Source organism: Tyto alba, unplaced genomic scaffold (assembly GCF_018691265.1).
Source record: "Tyto alba isolate M040663 unplaced genomic scaffold, T.alba_DEE_v4.0 Super-Scaffold_45, whole genome shotgun sequence".
Classification (NCBI taxonomy): domain Eukaryota; kingdom Metazoa; phylum Chordata; class Aves; order Strigiformes; family Tytonidae; genus Tyto; species Tyto alba.
Window position 1 is genome coordinate 29,902,567 of NW_024881321.1, and position 18,997 is coordinate 29,921,563.

At 40.7% G+C, this 18,997-nt stretch overlaps 1 protein-coding gene across 4 annotated transcripts in view; it reads left to right on the plus strand.

The window, feature by feature from the left end:
• CLYBL (citramalyl-CoA lyase) overlaps window positions 1-18,997 on the plus strand; it is a 177,503-nt gene that overhangs the window by 130,432 nt on the left and 28,074 nt on the right. For all 4 annotated transcript variants that reach the window (XM_042805940.1, XM_042805941.1, XM_042805942.1 and 1 more), the window contains exon 3: window positions 18,111-18,299. In XM_042805940.1, coding sequence (XP_042661874.1) covers window positions 18,111-18,299 — 189 coding nt within the window. The remainder of the gene's footprint in view (window positions 1-18,110; window positions 18,300-18,997) is intronic.

The window sequence follows — 18,997 nt, forward strand, 5'->3', positions numbered from 1 at the left end:
AACCAGTTTTTCCAGAAATCGCAAGCTTGATTGCCATGATATCTGAACATGGCATTAGCTACTCTAATGAGGAAAATAATTGATATGCTATGGAAATTAGGTCTAATTAGATCTTGTTAAGATAAATATCTCAGTTCAGCTGAAAACTTGAAGAGATACATTTTGCAGCATTCCAGATTATAAATATGACCCTTGTTCTTCACCCCCCTCTGCGTCTTGGGTTACTACTGGTAGAAGTGAATGTGAAAAGCCTCCCTATCAGAATCATTGCAGTCTGTACCCACTTTGACATGGAAGAAGTGACAAAGATGCTAGGTAGTTTAAATCTTGCATAGCTTTAAACCCATTTATTTTTTTACATCAGCTTTAAACAAAGATCCTAATTTCAAAACTGTGCAACAAAATGTCTCCTATTAATTTTTTTTAATTAAAGAAATACGTTAATGATTATATATTTTCAGATCCACAGCAAATAATGCTCTTCAGTGCTCTTTAACTCTGTTCTCAGGGACTTTAAAACAACATGTGTGCAGTATTAGATCAATACCATTTTGATGGAGGGCAAATATTGAATGAAAACTCTAACAAAATGAAAATTACTTTTAAATTTTAAAGAAAAAAAGAATAAATTAAAGAAAAAAAATATATATATATATATAAGGTGGGCCATCCAGAAGGTGTGGACTTTGTTAGTATTTAGACTGGCCAGATGACACACCTACATTTGTATCTTGCAAGGTTCTGCCAAGCAATGGGCCAAACTCATCTTTCCTCTTCACTGGTTGAGTTGCCATGGGACTCAAAGCAGGATGAAACTTTATTGACAGCTGCCTCATTTTCTTCCAGCTTGCTCAAAACACAGATCCAAAGTCTTTACAGTCTGGAGGGACTTGAGTTTCCAGCTTGCACACTAGCACTCCTTCCACAGTACAAAAGAGAAGAATCAACGTTCTGTAATAATTTTAGTTTGGTATATCCTCATTTTCACAGAATAATCTATTTTTAAAAGTCTGCCTTCAGATATTAATTTTTCAGAGCTCCTGAGCTAATGACCTACAAGCCCTAAAACCACTGCATGCATCCTGTAACATCACAGGCCATTTTAAAAACGTCATGTTAAGGAGCCAATTTCCATTATTTGCTGTAATTCCTTTGCCATCAGCCTGGCAGAGCTGGCAGCTTTAGCCAACTGCTCCTGTTCCCTGCAGCCGCCAGCTTGCCTTCCGGGGAGTGGGGTGTACTGGGGGGTGACTCTGCAGAGTGGTGGCGACGTCTCCATGGCGCATCATTGACACTGGGAGCCCAAAAGCATGAGGATAGTACAGGGGACCAGCCTGGGCTGGGGGAATTTGTCCATGAGGACAACCACTCCAGGAGACAGGTCCACTAATGGTCTCTGCAAGGACAAGGGTCTATGGGCAGAAGGTACAATAAAAGACAAAAAAAAAAAAAAAGAATCCATCTATATGTCCTATTCTTGGCAAGTCTTGAGCAAGGGAGAGGTGAATGATCTGATGTTTGCAGTCATGTTTCCTGAGAGCTTTTCAGTGTCTCTGTGTCTTAATAAATACATACCTCTGTCCGCTGACATTTTTTCTTACAAAGTGAGTGAGGAGGAAACTGTAGCAAGCTAGTATATAATCTCCCTGGATGAAGGTGAATAATAAGTGAGTAAAGCGAGATGACTCTTCCTATGACCTTTAAATATTAATAAATTAAATATCCTTTTGAATTACTCATTTTCTATTATTAATGTATTTCTCTTCTTTTATTCTTGGTCTGTCTAGTCATTACCACTCTTCTGCATCTTCCATTTCAGAAATTACTTACAAGCATTGTAATGGTTCCCAAACCCTCCATGTATAGGTGTACATACACAGAGGTACTATGCCAACCAACAGCAGATGCATGTAGATTTCTTCAGTGGGAGTCTATTGCAATGATTTCACTATTTAAGTCACACAGCACCAAGGCAGCAGTTGGTTTTTGTTTTTTTTTTTTTTAATCTATTTACTCTTTTTGTGACAAACCTAATGATTGCAGAAATGAGAAATCAGCCTGCAAACAGTCCAAATTTAAATAAAATCACCCCCACACTAGACTATAACAGTGGCAGATGGACAGAGGAAGAAAGTGTACATAGTCATATTTTTTGCCATTATAGTATAGACCCTTTCAGATTGCAGCAAGCAACTTGCCATCTGCAAATCTGAGTCTTTCCTTTTCTGCTGAGGCACTGATTCAAAAATCATGATTTCTGAAGTTTGAGTTAAAGTATTAAGTGGTTTATCTCTCATTTTAAAGGCATACTGATCTCATGATTTTACTTCAAACACATGGGAAAGGCATCCTGAAAATTTCCCTCGGAGTTCTCCTTAAGACAAAACCCAAAGCCACTGGCTCACACTTAGGTATGTGGTGAGGTAATGGATTTCGCACATGAATAGCTTTTTGTCAAATAGTCTCTTATTGCTGTTGTTCTCACAGCTTTTGTTTGGTTTACTCTATGGGGAAAAGATTCCCTCTGTGCCTATATGATAAGTAGATCACATTAAGCACCTTCCTTACTGCAGTACACATACTCAACAGCAGGAATAGGTGTTTGGTTTTAACATTGCCCCTCTGAAGAAATCAGAATCTGACCACTACATAAATGTCATTGATTTTCAAGGGCCAGATCTTCATGTAAATGGCCACTGATTTAGTGGGAGTGTCAATTTAATATAGATTTGCAAACAAAACTGGGCACTTTTTGAAAAACCCTCAGTGTGTCAACCCACTGTTGTTTTTCACAGTTTTATCTGATCATAAATTTGCAAAGTGATGCAGAGGATGTGACCATCACAGAGCTCAGAAAAACACATGCAAGTTGCATCCTACCAGAGTTTCTGATGCTTTCACATTACGGGCAGGGAGTTACTTAATCTGAGGTCAGGACTCTCACACAGGTTTAACATTTTTTTTTCCCCCTTTGTAGCCAGCAGTAACCAAAAAAATCTCCTTTAGGGATGAAAGCCTATTTTGAACTTGTCTAAGAAGAAGAGGATGCAATTCAATTCTGGCAAGACCCTTTCAGGAGGTGCCACAGTATGCATTGCATCACAGTATTTCTAATATTCACCAAATCAGGGTTGCTCTCTGCGAGGCAAAAAGAGGAAAGGTTTCTTTTGTTAATCATACATACAAGAATCATGTACTAAATAAAGTATTAAATACAGTAATTACAGTAATTTTTGTTAAAATATTTCTACACAATAAACCCATGGCTTTGAAAACTCTACCAGAAGCAAAAGAAAAACAATCTGTAATGAAAAAATTGAAATCAGAAGCCACTAATAACACTAAAGGGAGCCCAGAAGCCAAATTAATGTTTCTACAAAGAAATACTTTCCTACACCAGGCAAATTCCTAGTAAGACTCTTACCTGGGTCTTTATATATAGGATTCAGATTTCATTTTGAAGCATGCTTTTTACAAACTGTTTAGTGTTCATATGTCATTACCACTGTTGGGCCAGATTGCACCTGGCATCGATATAAACAAAGCTTTGGCAAGAATTCTTTCCTTTGGGATGTAGACATCTGATTTTCAAGCTGAAAACATGTCAGTGTTGCAAGACACTCCAAATAGCCTGTTTTACCAGTGCAGTAAATTAACCCGCCTGGTGTAGTGTTAAATGCTTTACAAACATCGACTGAAGGCGAGGGAGGGAAACAGCAAAAAAACAAACAAAAACATTTCAATAACTTATTTGACTAGGAGCAGTGAAAAAAGTACAAGCAAAACTCGAAGGGAGGGGCTGATCCTTGGGAGACAGGACAGCAGAAGGACAAATTATCGTATTTTGTCCTGTATTCAACCCAGAGAGCATGCCACGTTGTGGGAAGACACAGAAGTAGCAGAACAAGTTATATAGATGATAGAAAAGGTATCTTCATTTGAAAAACAGATGAAGATAACAGGAAACAGTGACTTAAACTTATCATTGCCTTGTCTGCAGGAGGAAGGCTGTTTGAAAGCTGTTACATGTAAGAGGTTTGCCTTTAATGCCACAAACCGCTGATGGACAAAGACTACGTAGGCAAAACAGAGGATAAAATATTAGGCTATCCCCCTTACTTCCCCATTGTTCAGGATGAAAAAGCTGAGCTGAACTTCTGGGCACACAGAATTGGCTGAGTGAAAGCTCTCGTCACTAGATCGTGCATTTGTGCTAAGCCTGAATGGTCTAGAGGACAATGGGGTTCAACCTGCCTGTGGCTCTACAGCGATTCTGCAATATAGATGTGAAACTAGAATAGCTGGAAAGTAGGTCCACATGCGTATGGAGTCGAACAGTGACCTGTCCTGAAACACAGGCAGAAGCAGTGTTCTTATTATATATATTTATATAGCTGTTAGACTGAAGCCATTTTGCTATTCTTGTCTCGCTATTTTAATTATCCTGATAGCCATCTATTTACAAACATGCATGTAAGTGGGCTAGAATAATTGATTAATATTCATAAGCATTCATAAAATGTGATAAAGTTTATGTTAGAGTGGATGATAATTCCCAAGAGGCTTACATTTGTGTTAAGTGTAGATTTATATTAGTAAGATTCAGCATGATTGATTCTTGCTTGGCCAGCGATAGAGGACTTAACGTCCATACTGGCAGAGATTATATCTGGTCAACAGGAAAGGAAAACTGGCCAAGAAACTGCCAACACAGAATCTGAAGCTGTGAAGCCTGGTCAAGAAGAAATAAAGCCAAATAAGCAACAGATGAAAAATTATCTTAAAGCAAAGATCAAATCAGTCAGTTGGAAACAAAAATTGTATTGGGAAAGGTGATGCCTGGAGCATGAAGGGACATAAGAATTTTTTTTTAAATAATATTAATAAATAAGGTGGAGTGCTGAATACCAGTAATTTTTTTTTAGTGGACCTTAACATTTTTCAAAAATAAAAAAAGAAGTAGACAGTTTTAATATGCTCAAAGACACCTGTCAAACAGCATAGAGGACTTCTAAACCTTGCAAATCATTTGGAAAAGAATGCCAGAGGTCTCAGTACACAAGAGCCATGGACATACTGGAGGGAGCCCAATGATGGGCTGCAAAGATGATGAAGGGACTGGGGCATCTCCCCTGTCAGTAAGGCTGAGACAGCTGAACTGTTCAGCTCAGGGGGGTGGGAGTTCATTGATTTATATAAATACCTGAAGGGAGGGTGCAAAGAGGACAGAGCCAGGGTCTTCTCAGTTGTGCCCAGTGTCAGGTCAAGCAGCAATGGGCACAAACTGAAATACAGGAGGTTCCCTCTGAACATCAGGAAAGACATTTTTACTGTGTGGTTGACCAAGCACTGGCACAGGTTGCCCAGAGATTGTGGGCAACCTGTCCATCCTCGGAGATATTCAAAACCATCTGGACAGAGTCCTGGCAACCAGCTCTGGGTGGTGCTGCTTGAGCAAGGGGGTTGGACAGGATGACCTCCAGAGGTCCCTTCCAACCTCAGTGTGTTGGGTTTGTGTGTGGCAGGGTTTTGGTAGCAGGGGAGGGGCTACAGAGGTGGCTCCTCTGAGAAGCTTCTAGGAAGCTCCCCCAGCTCCAAGTTAGACCCGCCTTTGGTCAAGGATGAGCCAGTTAGAGATGGTGGCTGTGCCTCTGCGATAACGTATTTAAGAAGGGGAACCTGAGAGGAGTTTGAGTTGTGAGGGAAATACCTCTGCAAACACCAAGGTCAGTGGAAGAAAGGAGGAGGGGGAGGGAGAAGGTGAGCCAGGGCAGAGATTCCCCTGCTGCCCATGGTGAGATGGCGGGCTGTCCCCCTGCCACCCATGGAGGTCCACGGTGGAGCATATGCCCACCTGCACCCCGTGGAGGACCCCACGCCAGAGCAGGTGGCTGTGCCTTAAGAAGGCTGGGACTCCTTGAGAAGCCTATGCTGGAGCAGTCTGTTGCTGGGAGGACTGCAGCCTGTGGAAGGGACCCACGCTGGAGCAGTTTGTGAAGAGCTGCATTCCTGTGGGAAGGACTCATGTTGGAGAAGTTCGTGGAGGACCGTCTCCTGTGAGAGGGACCGCACAGTGGAGCAGGGGAAGAGTGTGAGGAGTCATCCCTCTGAGGAGGAAGGAGCGGCAGAAACAATGGGCGATCAACTGATGACAACTTACATCCCCTGCCCAGGGGGATGAGGTAGAGAAATCAGGAGCAAAGATGAGCCCAGAAAGAGGATAGGGGTGGGGGGAAGGTGTTTTTAAGATGCGGCTGTATTTCCCACTGTCCTGCTCTGTTTGATTGGTAAATTAGTAGTGGTAGTGGTGGTCAAATTAACTTGATGTTCTTTTTTTCTTCCCCAATCGAGTCTGTCTTTTGCCCGTGACCGTAATAAGTCATCCCTCCTGTCCTTGTCTCAATCCCTCAGTCTTTTGTTTTAATTCTCCTTCCCATCCCTGAGGGGGAAGGAGTGAGCAAGCAGCTTGGTGGTGCTCAGTTGCCCTCTGGGCTTAAACCTCAACACTCAGCCACCCTGTGATTCTGTGACTCTGTCTGAAGCCCACTGGGGAAGGTGATACATTGAACCAGGAACCATAACAGAAAGGGACTTTAGGAAGGTACACACATTACAACAGTTTTCTGGTACTGTTGTACCTGGTACAGCACCCCCAGCCATTACAGTAGTCCAGTGGGCTTGAGAAGGGCAACAGACTTGTTCCTACACCTGTGCTGCAGAAACCTACTGTCTCTAAAAAGGAGACTTCCTAGGAAGTTTATTGACGATTGCATGCCAAAGAGTAAGGAGAGAAATGGATAAGGAACTCGCCGACAGATAAAGCCAAACAGCACCGATATCACTGTATATTTTGCCCTCAGAAAATAAGTGAAGTTCTGCAGATGTAGAGCAAACCCTTGGCAAGCAGTGTGAGGACCACTTTGGCCACAGCCCCATCCCAAGTGAAAGCAAAGACACCTTAACTAGGAAGGTACCTGAACAACTGCAGTATCCAGCAGCATAACCACACACCAGCGCAAGTGCCACAAACATGCTGGCGGTGATGGTGACTCGTGCCCAGCTGGAAGGAGAAAATGGAGCCAGGGAGCTTCCAGAGGTTGCAGGGGCGGCTGCCAGATGGACACGATGCTCGGTGGCAAGCTGGCAGCGGAGGGAGAAGCCACTGCCAAGGAAAGGGAAGGGAGCATCACCTGAGTCCCATCAGGGTTAACCTGCACCTGATGCAGGTGATGGGAGAGGGGATTCTGGCTGGAGAAGACGTCTCTGAGCACTTTGGGGAAAAAACTACCTTCTGTTCTCGATACGAAACATGTTGTTACTGGGGCAATCAGAAAGTGTAAACAGGTTTAGCAAGTAAAGCAGAACAGTTTCCCTTAAAAAGCATTCATTAGGTAAGTAGTACATGTTTTCATGAATCTCTTTTGTCAGTCCTTCATTCAGATCAAGAAGAAGATTCACATCAAGTCAAAGGGACAAAAAAATTGCCAAATACATATTTAGTCCAGACAGTTACACAACAATAAAGCATGTTGGGCAAAAATGTGAGGGGAAAAAAAAAAAGTGAGCAAAAATGGTGATTTAATGGGTGTCAAACTTGTGAATACTGAATTCTATTTTATCACTGTTGTTTTAAAATTAGTATAATAAAAACAAAACAGCAGTACTATATGAATGCAATTATACTGCTGTAAAATCCTGATTGTCCGTGAAGTTCATTCACACAGGAAAATAAATTATACCACTAGCAGCATTTTGGCAAACAAATACATGCCAAAACTCTGCATCAACTTAATGTTATTGGTGTCAGCTACTTTCAAAGTACTTAAATCAGTACAAAGGCAGGTTCCAGGCTGTCCACAGCACTTATTATATGTGTTAAGTAATGGTACAAAGCTGAACCCGTCTTATTAATCTTTTATTGACATTGCATTTGGCAGAGTCATTGTCCAAAAAGTAGGAGAATATACCTGATAAGCCAGACATAAAGAATTTGAGCTCAAAGCCTGACAGACCACTCGAAGTGGATTAAATCCATGTTGGATTTGGGCTTGGACAGATCTAAGGGTAGGTAACAAAAACACAGGTGAAGGAGCCCACAAGTTCAGGATCATAAAACGTTATAAAGGGAGCAACCTAAGTGAAGGCAAGAGTTGTGTTAGTCAAATAATTGATGGTTTAGCAAGGTGCCCTTCCAGACACCCCAGTCGGTTATGCTGAGGTACCGTTATGGGTAAATACATATGGATGTAAGAATGGGGGCTCATAGTGATGGCTGTTACGGGATGCAGGCATTTGCTTGATACTACCTGCTACTCTCCTCATTAGCACAAAACAAGTGCTTAGCTGGTTGGCTCTGGTGGGAAAAAAAAAAAAAACTGCTCAAGAAGTTCCTCTTTCCGTGTTGCCCTTCCTAGCTGCTTATTGTCATCCTTAGCAACCCCCTAGCTTGCAGTGATGCAATTGTATGGCCATGCTGTAAATGGAACTGCTGAAATGATCTGGGGTTAAAAAAAATCCTAGTCTCCCACCCAGAAATAAAATAAACTTAAGTTTTTCAAATATGATTGTTTCAGTGATCCAGTTTGCAACTTGGATCAAGAAACAGTTGCACTGGAAATGCTTGCATGGGGAAAAAGTAGGCCATGAAGTGGGAATAAGCAGAAGAGGGTAGGAACTGCTTAGATCTTGCAGAAATAAACATACGTTGATTTACCTTGTCCTTTTATTGGGGAATATGCACCAACCTTACTTTAAACTTCACAGGTATTCCAGAAGTCCCACTAAGAATCACCTTCTCAGTCAGTTTAGCATTTAAGAATAATTGATTTCATGAGAAAAAAATACAGTTGAAGAACAGCTTAGAGAAAGAAACGTCACAAGTTCCAGTAATTTGTTCCACTGCAATTGGGAATATCTAAATGAGGAACTTAAAAAGGTTTTGAAGAACACCAATAAACCATTAAGATTTCTTCTCTACATGTCTACAAAGAAGTGTATTATATTGTACCAGTACAATACATCTACCAGTGATGTATAAATACTGTACTACAACCATAGAATTGATATAGGGGAGATTTGACCTAGAAAATAACCACCTCCTCAGGTCCCACTTTCAAACTGGAGAAAAATCTCTGTTCCTTTAACACCGATCATAGGTCTAGGCAAGGAAAAGTTCACATTGTCAGGTTTGGTTTAGATCACAGAAAACAGATTAAGTCATTTCTAAAAGGTCCTTACTCCTTGCCATGAATACACGAGTCATGGAGTTAATCTTGTTTTATATGAGGCCTCAGTCTCTGCCTCAGCTAGTCACTGCCAATGCGGGGACGTGCGGGACATGGCATTCTGGTGCTGTTTCCCTTCTCCCACTTCGGGGATGTGGGGGTGGAAAGAAGGGGATGCAGTTGCTTTCGTACTGCTTCCCGTCCTTCAGGGACTCTGCCAAGAATGAACAGCTAGCTGTAACAGGCTTCGGCACATCATTAGGAGCATCTGAGAAAATGTTACCTACAGGAGGTGCTAAAACCTGCATTTGGGGTGGAGTGGGGCATTTGGGTTCCTTGACTCACCCCTGGCACCCATCCAAGAGGGATCTCTATCAGAAGGAAGCCCTTCTGGTAGACAAAGAAGAATGATTTCTGGCAAAATCCAGCGTAGTGAGGTGGGTCTTTGTTAAGGTAAGCACTGGCTGAGAAATACACGTGTAAAACAAGTTTCCTTTGCAGTAAGGCAAGAGTTGTGTCAATTTAGTGTGAAGTTTGTTAGACCAAAGTTTCCTGTGTTGAACATCTCCTAACACTATTCTCCCATGGAAGTAATTACTGCAATTACAAGCTACCTCTACAATGCTAAATGCATCTGATCCAAGGAGAGATCCATGGTGCCCTTGCCTGGTGGGGCAGAGGGACTCATGTCCACATTGCGTAGGGGCAAACCTCCAGACCTCCAACTGCAGTGACGAATACGTAGCACGTGGGTCTGCATCTCCCCATGACAGAGTGAGGCTTTGATGGACTTACAGTATGATTGGTTTTCTGGGTGGTTTTTCTTCAGTTCCTGCAGCTGAAATAATATGATCAGCGTGACATATCAACATGGGGGTTTTTAACCTATAGCTGAGGATATGTGTTGCATGCCCTGGGGCATGGCGAGATGGCACGTGTGAGTGGTTGAAGGTACACAGGCTTTTCTGAGCAGTGTCACGGGACTGAGCAGGGTGGAGGCAGCTGACCTTGGTGCAGTCCTGCCCATACAGCTCTGTGGGCGTGATGCCTGGAGAGATCCATCTCTAAAACCACACCTGTGTTTTGGTTTAGAGGAAATAAATGATTCACTCCCCCAAAGGAGAGTCTGGATGTAAATAAGAAGTTCTGCCTTGTGGGCAGTCAGGGCCCAAGACCTTCAGGTGAAGCTGGAAGCTAAGTTATCTGGTGATATAGATAGTCTCAGGTCTTTAAACAGAAATTGATACAAACGGTGTAATCACAGAAGGGTGTACAGGCCTACGTGAGATAATCTCTGCTTTAAAAAACTGTCTGTGAGATTAGAAGATTTAAGAAGTCCTCTTCTAGATGGCACAAGAACCCACGTGGTGGGAGGACTTCTTGGGGGTGCCTTGCTCAGCGTAAGACACCCAAGTAACAAGTTAGTGTCATAAATCCCACACTAAATCCATTGCATGGAAACACATGCATCTACAAGGTAACACCACTTAACTTTAAAATATAAATTGAAAATGAAGAGGTGAGAGCTTTTTTACACAAGTACAATTTTACTGTGGACATAACCTGTAAACACTTGGATTTAGGGAATTCTGTGGGATTTTGATCACATTACAGAATATTAATTTGCTATTTTACAAATGCAGATAAAGCACTTTATGAAAATTGAAATAAAACTGTTAAGCAGTATTTGCACAATACCAAAAACCATGCACAGTTGTTCCAAGTTTTCTCTCTGAAACACCTAGTTTTATTGAGACTGCAGGTAGACTTGGAAAAGTTTCTTCCAGAAAAGATGATGGATGCAGGAAACCATGACACAGCTGAACTGATTTTTCTTAATGCTGCCTTCATTCCTAGGGGCTTCTGAGCAACTTGGGGCAGACACTGGCTCCTTCAGTACAAGCAAGCATAAGCCTCTGGACAGTTGTTTTTTTCCTAAGAGACTTCTGTTTGCATTTAGCTTGCTTTTAACTTTCCACATTATTTAATGTTTACCTCTTTTGGCCTTAATTATAATTTTCAAATAATTTGTTAAATAATTGAGGCAGTAATTAAACAGCTCTTGTGGTGGTACCCATTTGTTGATCTTCAAAACGTTTGATCTGTATCTCACTCAGAATCACCACACCTGAAATCAGTTGCTGAACAGGGATTGAGTTTGCTAAAACAGATTTACTTTTGATGGACAGCAATGTATTTAACTTGAAACATTAACAAAAACATACATTTATAAAAATAAAAAACAGATGCCTAAATATACATATTGTCCATAATAATTTATTACATCATGCCAAGAAAATATACCTTAAACTAGAATATTTTTAAATAAAAATTAAGCATAACATACAGTTAAGATCATGTGTCAGATGAAAGAAATGTATAGCCTTTTTTTTTAATTGATACATCAGACTGAGTATTTCATGGTCTCATTTCATCATGTGGTAGCTCATTCGGGCTGTCCAGGAGCACTAACTGACACTAATGCTTCTAAAGAATTTTCATTTGTGATGCTAATCTGTCACAAAACCAAAACTATCTTCAGAAAGCCAGGGAAAAAAGTAAAGAGACATCTTGCAGCCAGCTTAAATTAGTGTTAGTTTGATTTGTCTTAATTGAAAGGTTGTTTACATCTCTTTTGTAAGTGTTTATAAAAGTTGGCAGACAGAAGAATAGCTGCCTATCTATGTACATGAACAAAATTTTCTGTTATTGAAGCTGCTGTATATAGTACCGTCATTAAAAAGCCTTTTGAAATATTTCTGTACACATAGTCTTAAGGTATAAGCCTGTCTCTGTTTATGTATACAGACACACCCCATGCTGTATTATTTTTGCTACTGAGATATTTATGATAAGTCCTCATATTACATGAATATTTCTATGTGCCAATTCATTCTAGCATCCTACTGGCCTCTGTTTAATTTTCTGTGAGATACATGCAAGTTGGAAAAATATCTTAAACACAACTTGTGAAAATGTCTTGCTCTTGCACTAATATACACATTCTTGGATACCCCAGCTCAGCAGAAATGTAATGCTTACATAGCTGAAGCACCCCTAAAGCTTTACGGGCATTCATGAGCGCTGGGTCCTGGGCTGCCAGCTGAGGGGACCTCAGGTTCTTGTCCTCTGGTTCCCCACGTTCACAGCATCTCAAGACAAGCCATTACCTGATCATCATACATGGAAACTGCCTGACCCTGATGATGTTGGGGAGACCCTACCTAATATCTTCAGGACCCACTTTGTCCATGCTGGTAGAGGGAGGGAGAGGATTGCTAAGTTTACGTGTCAGCAAGCAGTTCCCAGCTATTTATAAACAGCTTTAAGAGATCTTGTCCTTTAAAAATACAGGATAAATATTGTTGATAGGCGCACTGATGCATTCCTAGACCTTAAATTAAACTTCTAGGAAAATGGGCAAAGAAATTACGATTCCTCAGCAGAGCATAATTGAATTGCAGCTTAGTTCATAATGCTGACCACCGAAGTTTGCTTCATTTTAGTGTTGCTAGACCATGTACTGCATGTAAAGACAATTAGCAGAGCAGAGGGAAAAGCAGCAGATGCTAGAGATGCACAGGGTTAGATGACTCATTATGTCATGAAGAATGTCTCTTTCAGAAAAGTGAAAAGGTTGGTATAAAAAAAGAAAATACTTGAATAGACCAAATAATTATTAAGGAAAAAAAAAATTGATGATTTCAGGAAAGAGTAGCTGAAAAAGCAGAATCTTGCAGCACTCTAAAACATGCGTTTGCCTGAATTGCAGAGGAGAAGCACTGACATACACGATGGGAGACCCTATTCTCCCTCCTCATCCCCACTCCTGCCCCTTCTTTCTTTTAAGATTACGTGGTACGTTGGGCATGTTCCCCGTTGAACTAAAAGAAAATGTGTTTTTAAACTTCCTAAGTCTTTAAAAACTCCTCAACTGATTATGTGCTTGAAAGTAACTGTAAGAAATGACTTAGTTACATCTTCCTGAAGGCTTTGCAGTATATGCATACTTTACAGCAGTTATTCAGTCTAACAAGACTAACTAGAAATAAGTATTTGCCATTTCAAAGATTTATTCTCACAAGTACCTGATGCATGTAAGGTAGAAGGCAGGTCTTGTGAACCAAGCACCTCCTGTTCTCAGAAACACTCTGCTCCACAGTTATGGTTCTCTTTGTTTCCTTAAATACAAATGTAATTTGTCTTTTCTCTTAACAGTCTCATCTGTGAATTTGAAACTAGATGAAGTATCATTCTGTATGTTGTCACTTCACTGATGGAGCATTAAGCATGTAAAAAATGTCAGGCTTTCCCTCTGCAGAAACTCAGTTTTTCCCGAAAAACACCGTGGATACATAATATATATGTGTGCTTCTGCAAAGTCTTATTTGAGAGACACATTCACAGGATATGCACTAATATAAGTGGCAAAAGATTCAGCAATGTCAAGTCCTGTAAACAAACCACTCCAGGGAAGTAACATTAACACATAATTGTATGTTTTTACCATGTCAGACCTGTCACAAAAAATAACTTGAATTGTGATTATAGTAATTAATTTTTCCTCTGCCATTTGAAACATGCAAACCTATTATGGCAATGAGGATGATAGATTCTGGCCTGCCATTTTAGCACATCATATATTTACATTTCCCTATGAAGAATTATTACCAAAAGTTGGTAACAGGATGAGATCTATACATAAACATATCTTTAAGTATACCCACTATCTTAACATTAAGATGCGAAGGTCTTGAGAAAAAAACAGGGGTAGGGCTAGGCACAAAAGATAAAGCAAAACAGAGATTTTGTCCCCAAAGTCAAGCAGATCTAGAAATCACAGTGCTGGAAAACTGGTTTGTAGATTATCGTACCAGTTTGGAAAGAAAGAAGAAAATGTAATTTTTCCGTCTGCCATTGCAGTCCCCAAAATTCTATTAGTCTGACCATCTTTGCTTCATTATTGCTGTATTAACACTGTGTCCAGGGTGAGTGGGTGGCTGAGCTTCCAGCTCTGTGGCATTCCTTCTGTTTCAAAATGGAAATTTCTATGTCTTGACATATAACTTAAAGAAAAAAAAAAAAAAAGAAGGAAAGAAGGAAAAGTACTGATTCAGCTGTTAGGAGACTGTGATAATACTGTTACCAAAGGCACCTATTTAGGTGCACTTACTCAGTGTAGATTTATCAGTAAGCCTGAGGGGCTCCTTCTTCACCGCCACCCCCTTCCCCAAGTCTCGCGCTCTGCCTGCCTGATCCCATCCGACAGTAGAACTGCTACCGCACTAATCCCCGCAAGTTTGGGACTAATGAACTAACTGCTGGGCTGCCGCCACGGAGCTTGGTCCCAAACTATACTGTACTTCACACTCGATTTATTCTCCAGATGGCGAGACTGCGCAGCCCCGCCGCGAGGGACCACCTTTTCCACTGGAGTGTAAAAGTGGAGGGATGTTGTTTTCTTTGCAGATTTGATAATTCAGAAGTAGGAACTCGTAAGGATGGTTAGTTATTAGGTTTAATGGGTGCCAATCGAGCCGGCAACACGCGTATTCTCGTCTTTAATTTCAGTGTCTGGGTGGCAGTGGATTTGTCAGCGACGCTGTGTCACTGAAACCTTTATCTTCTCCAGTTGGCATAGCAGCGCGTGGTAATGAACATCTTCCCGTGTCCTCTTCAAACAGAAGGCATGCTAAAGTAGCCACCCTGACCAACGGATTTTTTTTCCCAGTGGGTTTTCCAGCACAAGTTGCATATTTAGCGTATTTTAAGAATATCACTGTTTACCACAAATCTCTCTGTTGTCTTTCTCTTGTTCAGTTTGATAAAGAACCCAAACCACGTGGGACCCAGTGGGGATACCACCATCCCAGGCTACCTGGGGATGGAATTGTTTACTTAACAATCGGGTTTATTTCTTTATCAGCTATTCATTCATGACAGAGTAATATTCAATGTCGTGGTTCTCATGTGAAGAACAGGGTAACTCATTTCTTTTACCATTCCTTAAAAATTCTAGTTTGACCATTCTTGGCGGGGACTTTGCATAGTGTTCAGAAAATGTGTTTATTCTTGCATCTACTACTATAAAAACATTACTGTACCAACGACTACTTTTTTCTCTACTGTTACAATGCTGAAGTAGTTTGCCTAGCTTAAAATTTTAGCTTTTGAGTGGATCCTACAAGAATAGCATCTATGTTTCCCTGCGTGATGAGGCAGAAAGGGGTCTCCCTTTCCTCCATGTTTTTAGTACATTTAGTCAGAGGTTTTAGTACATTTTTTTATTTCCCCATGAAATGTTTTATTGGAAGCCTGGGTGGGGATCTGATACACTCCACTAACATCAACGGGATTTTCTCCATTGTAGGAAGAGTAGGCACTGAGTCAGCCCCCTCACAAGCTCTGATTTGGCATCCCAGGTCCTCTCAGTTTGTCCCACAATTAAAAACATAAATTGAATCCTGATGTGGAAACTATAGTGACTATAAGTATTTTATCATGGAAGAGAAATGTTTCTGTTCCTGGGCTATCTAGGCAGACAGATCTAAAATGTAGTGCTTCGAAGAAAAAGCATCAATTCTCAACCCAACAGATGGCATGGGTGTGTTAACTAACATAGCAACATATTTTCTATTAAAATATGGGAAAAAACAACAACCCCCTCCCCATGTTTGTTGGTTGGTATAAATTCAGTGAAGTTGTTGGTTATTTTTGGGATACGTACCAGAGGGCTGCACATTTAGTTTATGTAAATTGATAACAGCAACAGCCTGTTAATAAGTGTTTTGTATGGAAATATACCTAGAAAGACACGATCTGTCTTTTTTGGGAAGGGAGTTTGCAGCCTGAGGAGAAAAATAGCTAATGAGACGGTCTAGTGCTCATTATTATAATCTAAAAAAAATTATAATGAATTAGGCTGTAAGTTTGCTAGAGATGTGCCTTCAGTTGGAATTGGATGCTGCCTTAGTGGATAATTTGGGGAGATCTTTCTTTTGCAAATTGGATCAGTGTGTGCTGAAACGGTGATAATCTGACTTTAATTAAAAGCATAAATTGGTTTGGAGCGTGTTTTTAAGCTACCCCTCTGCATCATATCCAGAAACTTTCAGCCCAGCCCTAGAAACCCATTATCCCTGGTCGGAGAAGGAAAACGTAGGGGATTTGTATTACCTGGTATTGGCATCATACGGTTTGGTTTACCTAATTCGGAAGAACAATTTCAGACGGCTGTGCGCCGGAGCTGTCTTCCAGCTGGACGTGTTTGTAGTAAACTGCATGCATCTTTGTGTGGCTTTCCTAATGGCCCCAGCCAGAGTCCATTCACAGCAGTTCGAACATTTTGGGTTGTATTTTCCAGAGATTACCTCTGAACGTGCCCCTTGATCGCAGCACAGGGATGCGTACACGTGCACCGTGTTCCCGTCTGTCCGATTAACGGGCATATGCTCTCAACCTTCGGAGAAGCACAGCTAGTAGCCCCAAGCTGAAGGCTGTTTGCTTCAGATTTCATTAACTTTCTGCTTCATTATTCCTTCCTTTTAACCAGTTAAAAACCATCGCTTGCTTTTCTCTAAACTTACCCTAATTATCAGGGGTCCCAGCCCTGTAAATCAGTACACTGCAGAGCTGTCTTAAACTGGCCTGGGAGACCCTGTTCTGATCGGACCTGACAACTGTAAGCTACTGTTCCCTCACACTGTTTAACTCAGACCACATTGGAAAACCGCCTCTGCCCCTTTCGCCGGCAGAGATTTGCATCCGTCTGGTTTAAATCTACTGTCATGTGCTGTCTTGTTGATTGGTATTAGCCTGGATATTAACTTTGATGATTTTTTTTTTTTTATTTTTTCCCCCGAGTTTGCCTGTTTTCTTGAAAAACATCTCTATTCAGTGACTGCATATTGTTAAAGTCGTTCCTGAACCTCCGTGAGTCAGGAGCTTTAAAGTTTTATTACCCCCCATAAAAACTCTTCACAAATGAAATTACTTTTGATAAGTGTGCATTTTGACAATGCGAATTTGTTAGGGGCTGTTGGCAAGTGGAAGGAATTTGGGGTTGAAACTGCAGTTGGCAGGAAGCAAGGAGCCCGGCACCCTCCTTTCCCCCCCCTGCCCTCCACTTCTCCAGGTCAAGAAATGCGTTTCATTTCAGAAAAGCATGCAAGAATTCTTCATGCAAATCAACTATTAAACAGAGTGTAAACTTACATTCACAAAAATAGAAAGCGGCCATGGGAAGCATGTGTCTTTGGAAATTTTTCTTTATCAGAAATAGGAGAATAGCTTTTTATGTGATTCAAGAAAAATCTCCAAGTTATTTTGTCATTGTTTTCATATGCAAGTTGTGAACTCTACCATGAGCTACACTTTGGATACATGGAGAAAAGGAAGATTTATATTGCAAAACCAAAGAAGTATATGTACAGCTGTACTTACTGATGTCCAAGCAATAAAAAGATTGTTTTAAAAAATTAATTGCTTTATGCAAAACTAATAACATGCCAGTTTTGTGAGTGCAGACAGTTAGTGCAACACATTGTGGTGAGTATAAAGGTTTGTGTTTGTTAGACATGTTCAGCGCTAGTGGACACAAAAGTCTTGTTTTCTGCAAGTGGTAGTGTAGAAATACTTAGACATAAAACCCGAGCATTTCATTGACCAGTTATAAAGAAATGAGGAAGGTAAAATTGCAAGGTGTTGATGATGACTGCTTCAGTAAAAGTCCAAGAACATCAGACATTTTGGGGGAACCAATATACTGGCTGTCTAGCTTTTTCCCCATGTAATTTCAACAAATCTCCCGCTCAGTGCACTTTTCTGTCAATAGAAAATATGCTTTCTTTTTCTTTTGTCATGCCTCTAAACTCATATATATTGTAGAGAGAAGCAAGACTGACCGTTGTGAAAACCCTTGAAGAGTTTGATTTTGGCCAAGCTGAAAAGTGTGTTAGGATAAATTCTGTGTCCAGTGGTCTTGCAGAAGAAGATCTAGAAGTACTTTTGCAGTCCAAGACCCTTCCTTCAAGCATGATGCTGCCAAAGGTTGAAAATGTTGAAGAAATAAGATGGGTGAGTACCAGTAACACAGTAGCTTTTGACTGAAGCTGTTGGGCCAAATTCATATAGGCATAGAGATGAATGACGCTGAGTTATGATAAAAGCTGCATAGAGTGTTGCTTGGCTGAGGTCAGTGGGAAATGCATCCGTTTAAATGTGTGTAAGATGTGCTGTATAAAAAGCATACATGGAACACCTTGCATTTATAAAGAAAATCAGGTTTATTTCTCCCATGGTCAACAAAGAACGAATATTGATGTCAGAGTATATTATCAAAAATAGAAGCATAAGTATCTGACTCTTCTCTAACTGTCCTAACAAGCAAAATGACTGTTTCTGCCCATGAGCCTTAGTTACATGCATTGTAATCAGGAGATGGGGAAACCATGTTAGCGACATATGAAAAAATGGGTTGGGGGGAAGGTCACTCCTTGGGGCAACTGGAGGAACAAACAGGAAGCTTTTAACTAGTGTTTTTAATTAGCACAGATATTATTTCCTGAACAGTTCTCTATTTCTTCCTTTTTAATTGCTGACAGGTGTGTTTGTGTTTCACGACTGAATTTTCAGCCAATAAAAACCTGAAATGTAAATGGTTGGCATGTCAAATTACTTAAGAAAACTTTGAAATAGGCCTAATTATGCCATAATTGTTTTAATTGTCAAGAAAGGGGGACGTTTGTTTAGATATACCATTATTGCTGTAACAT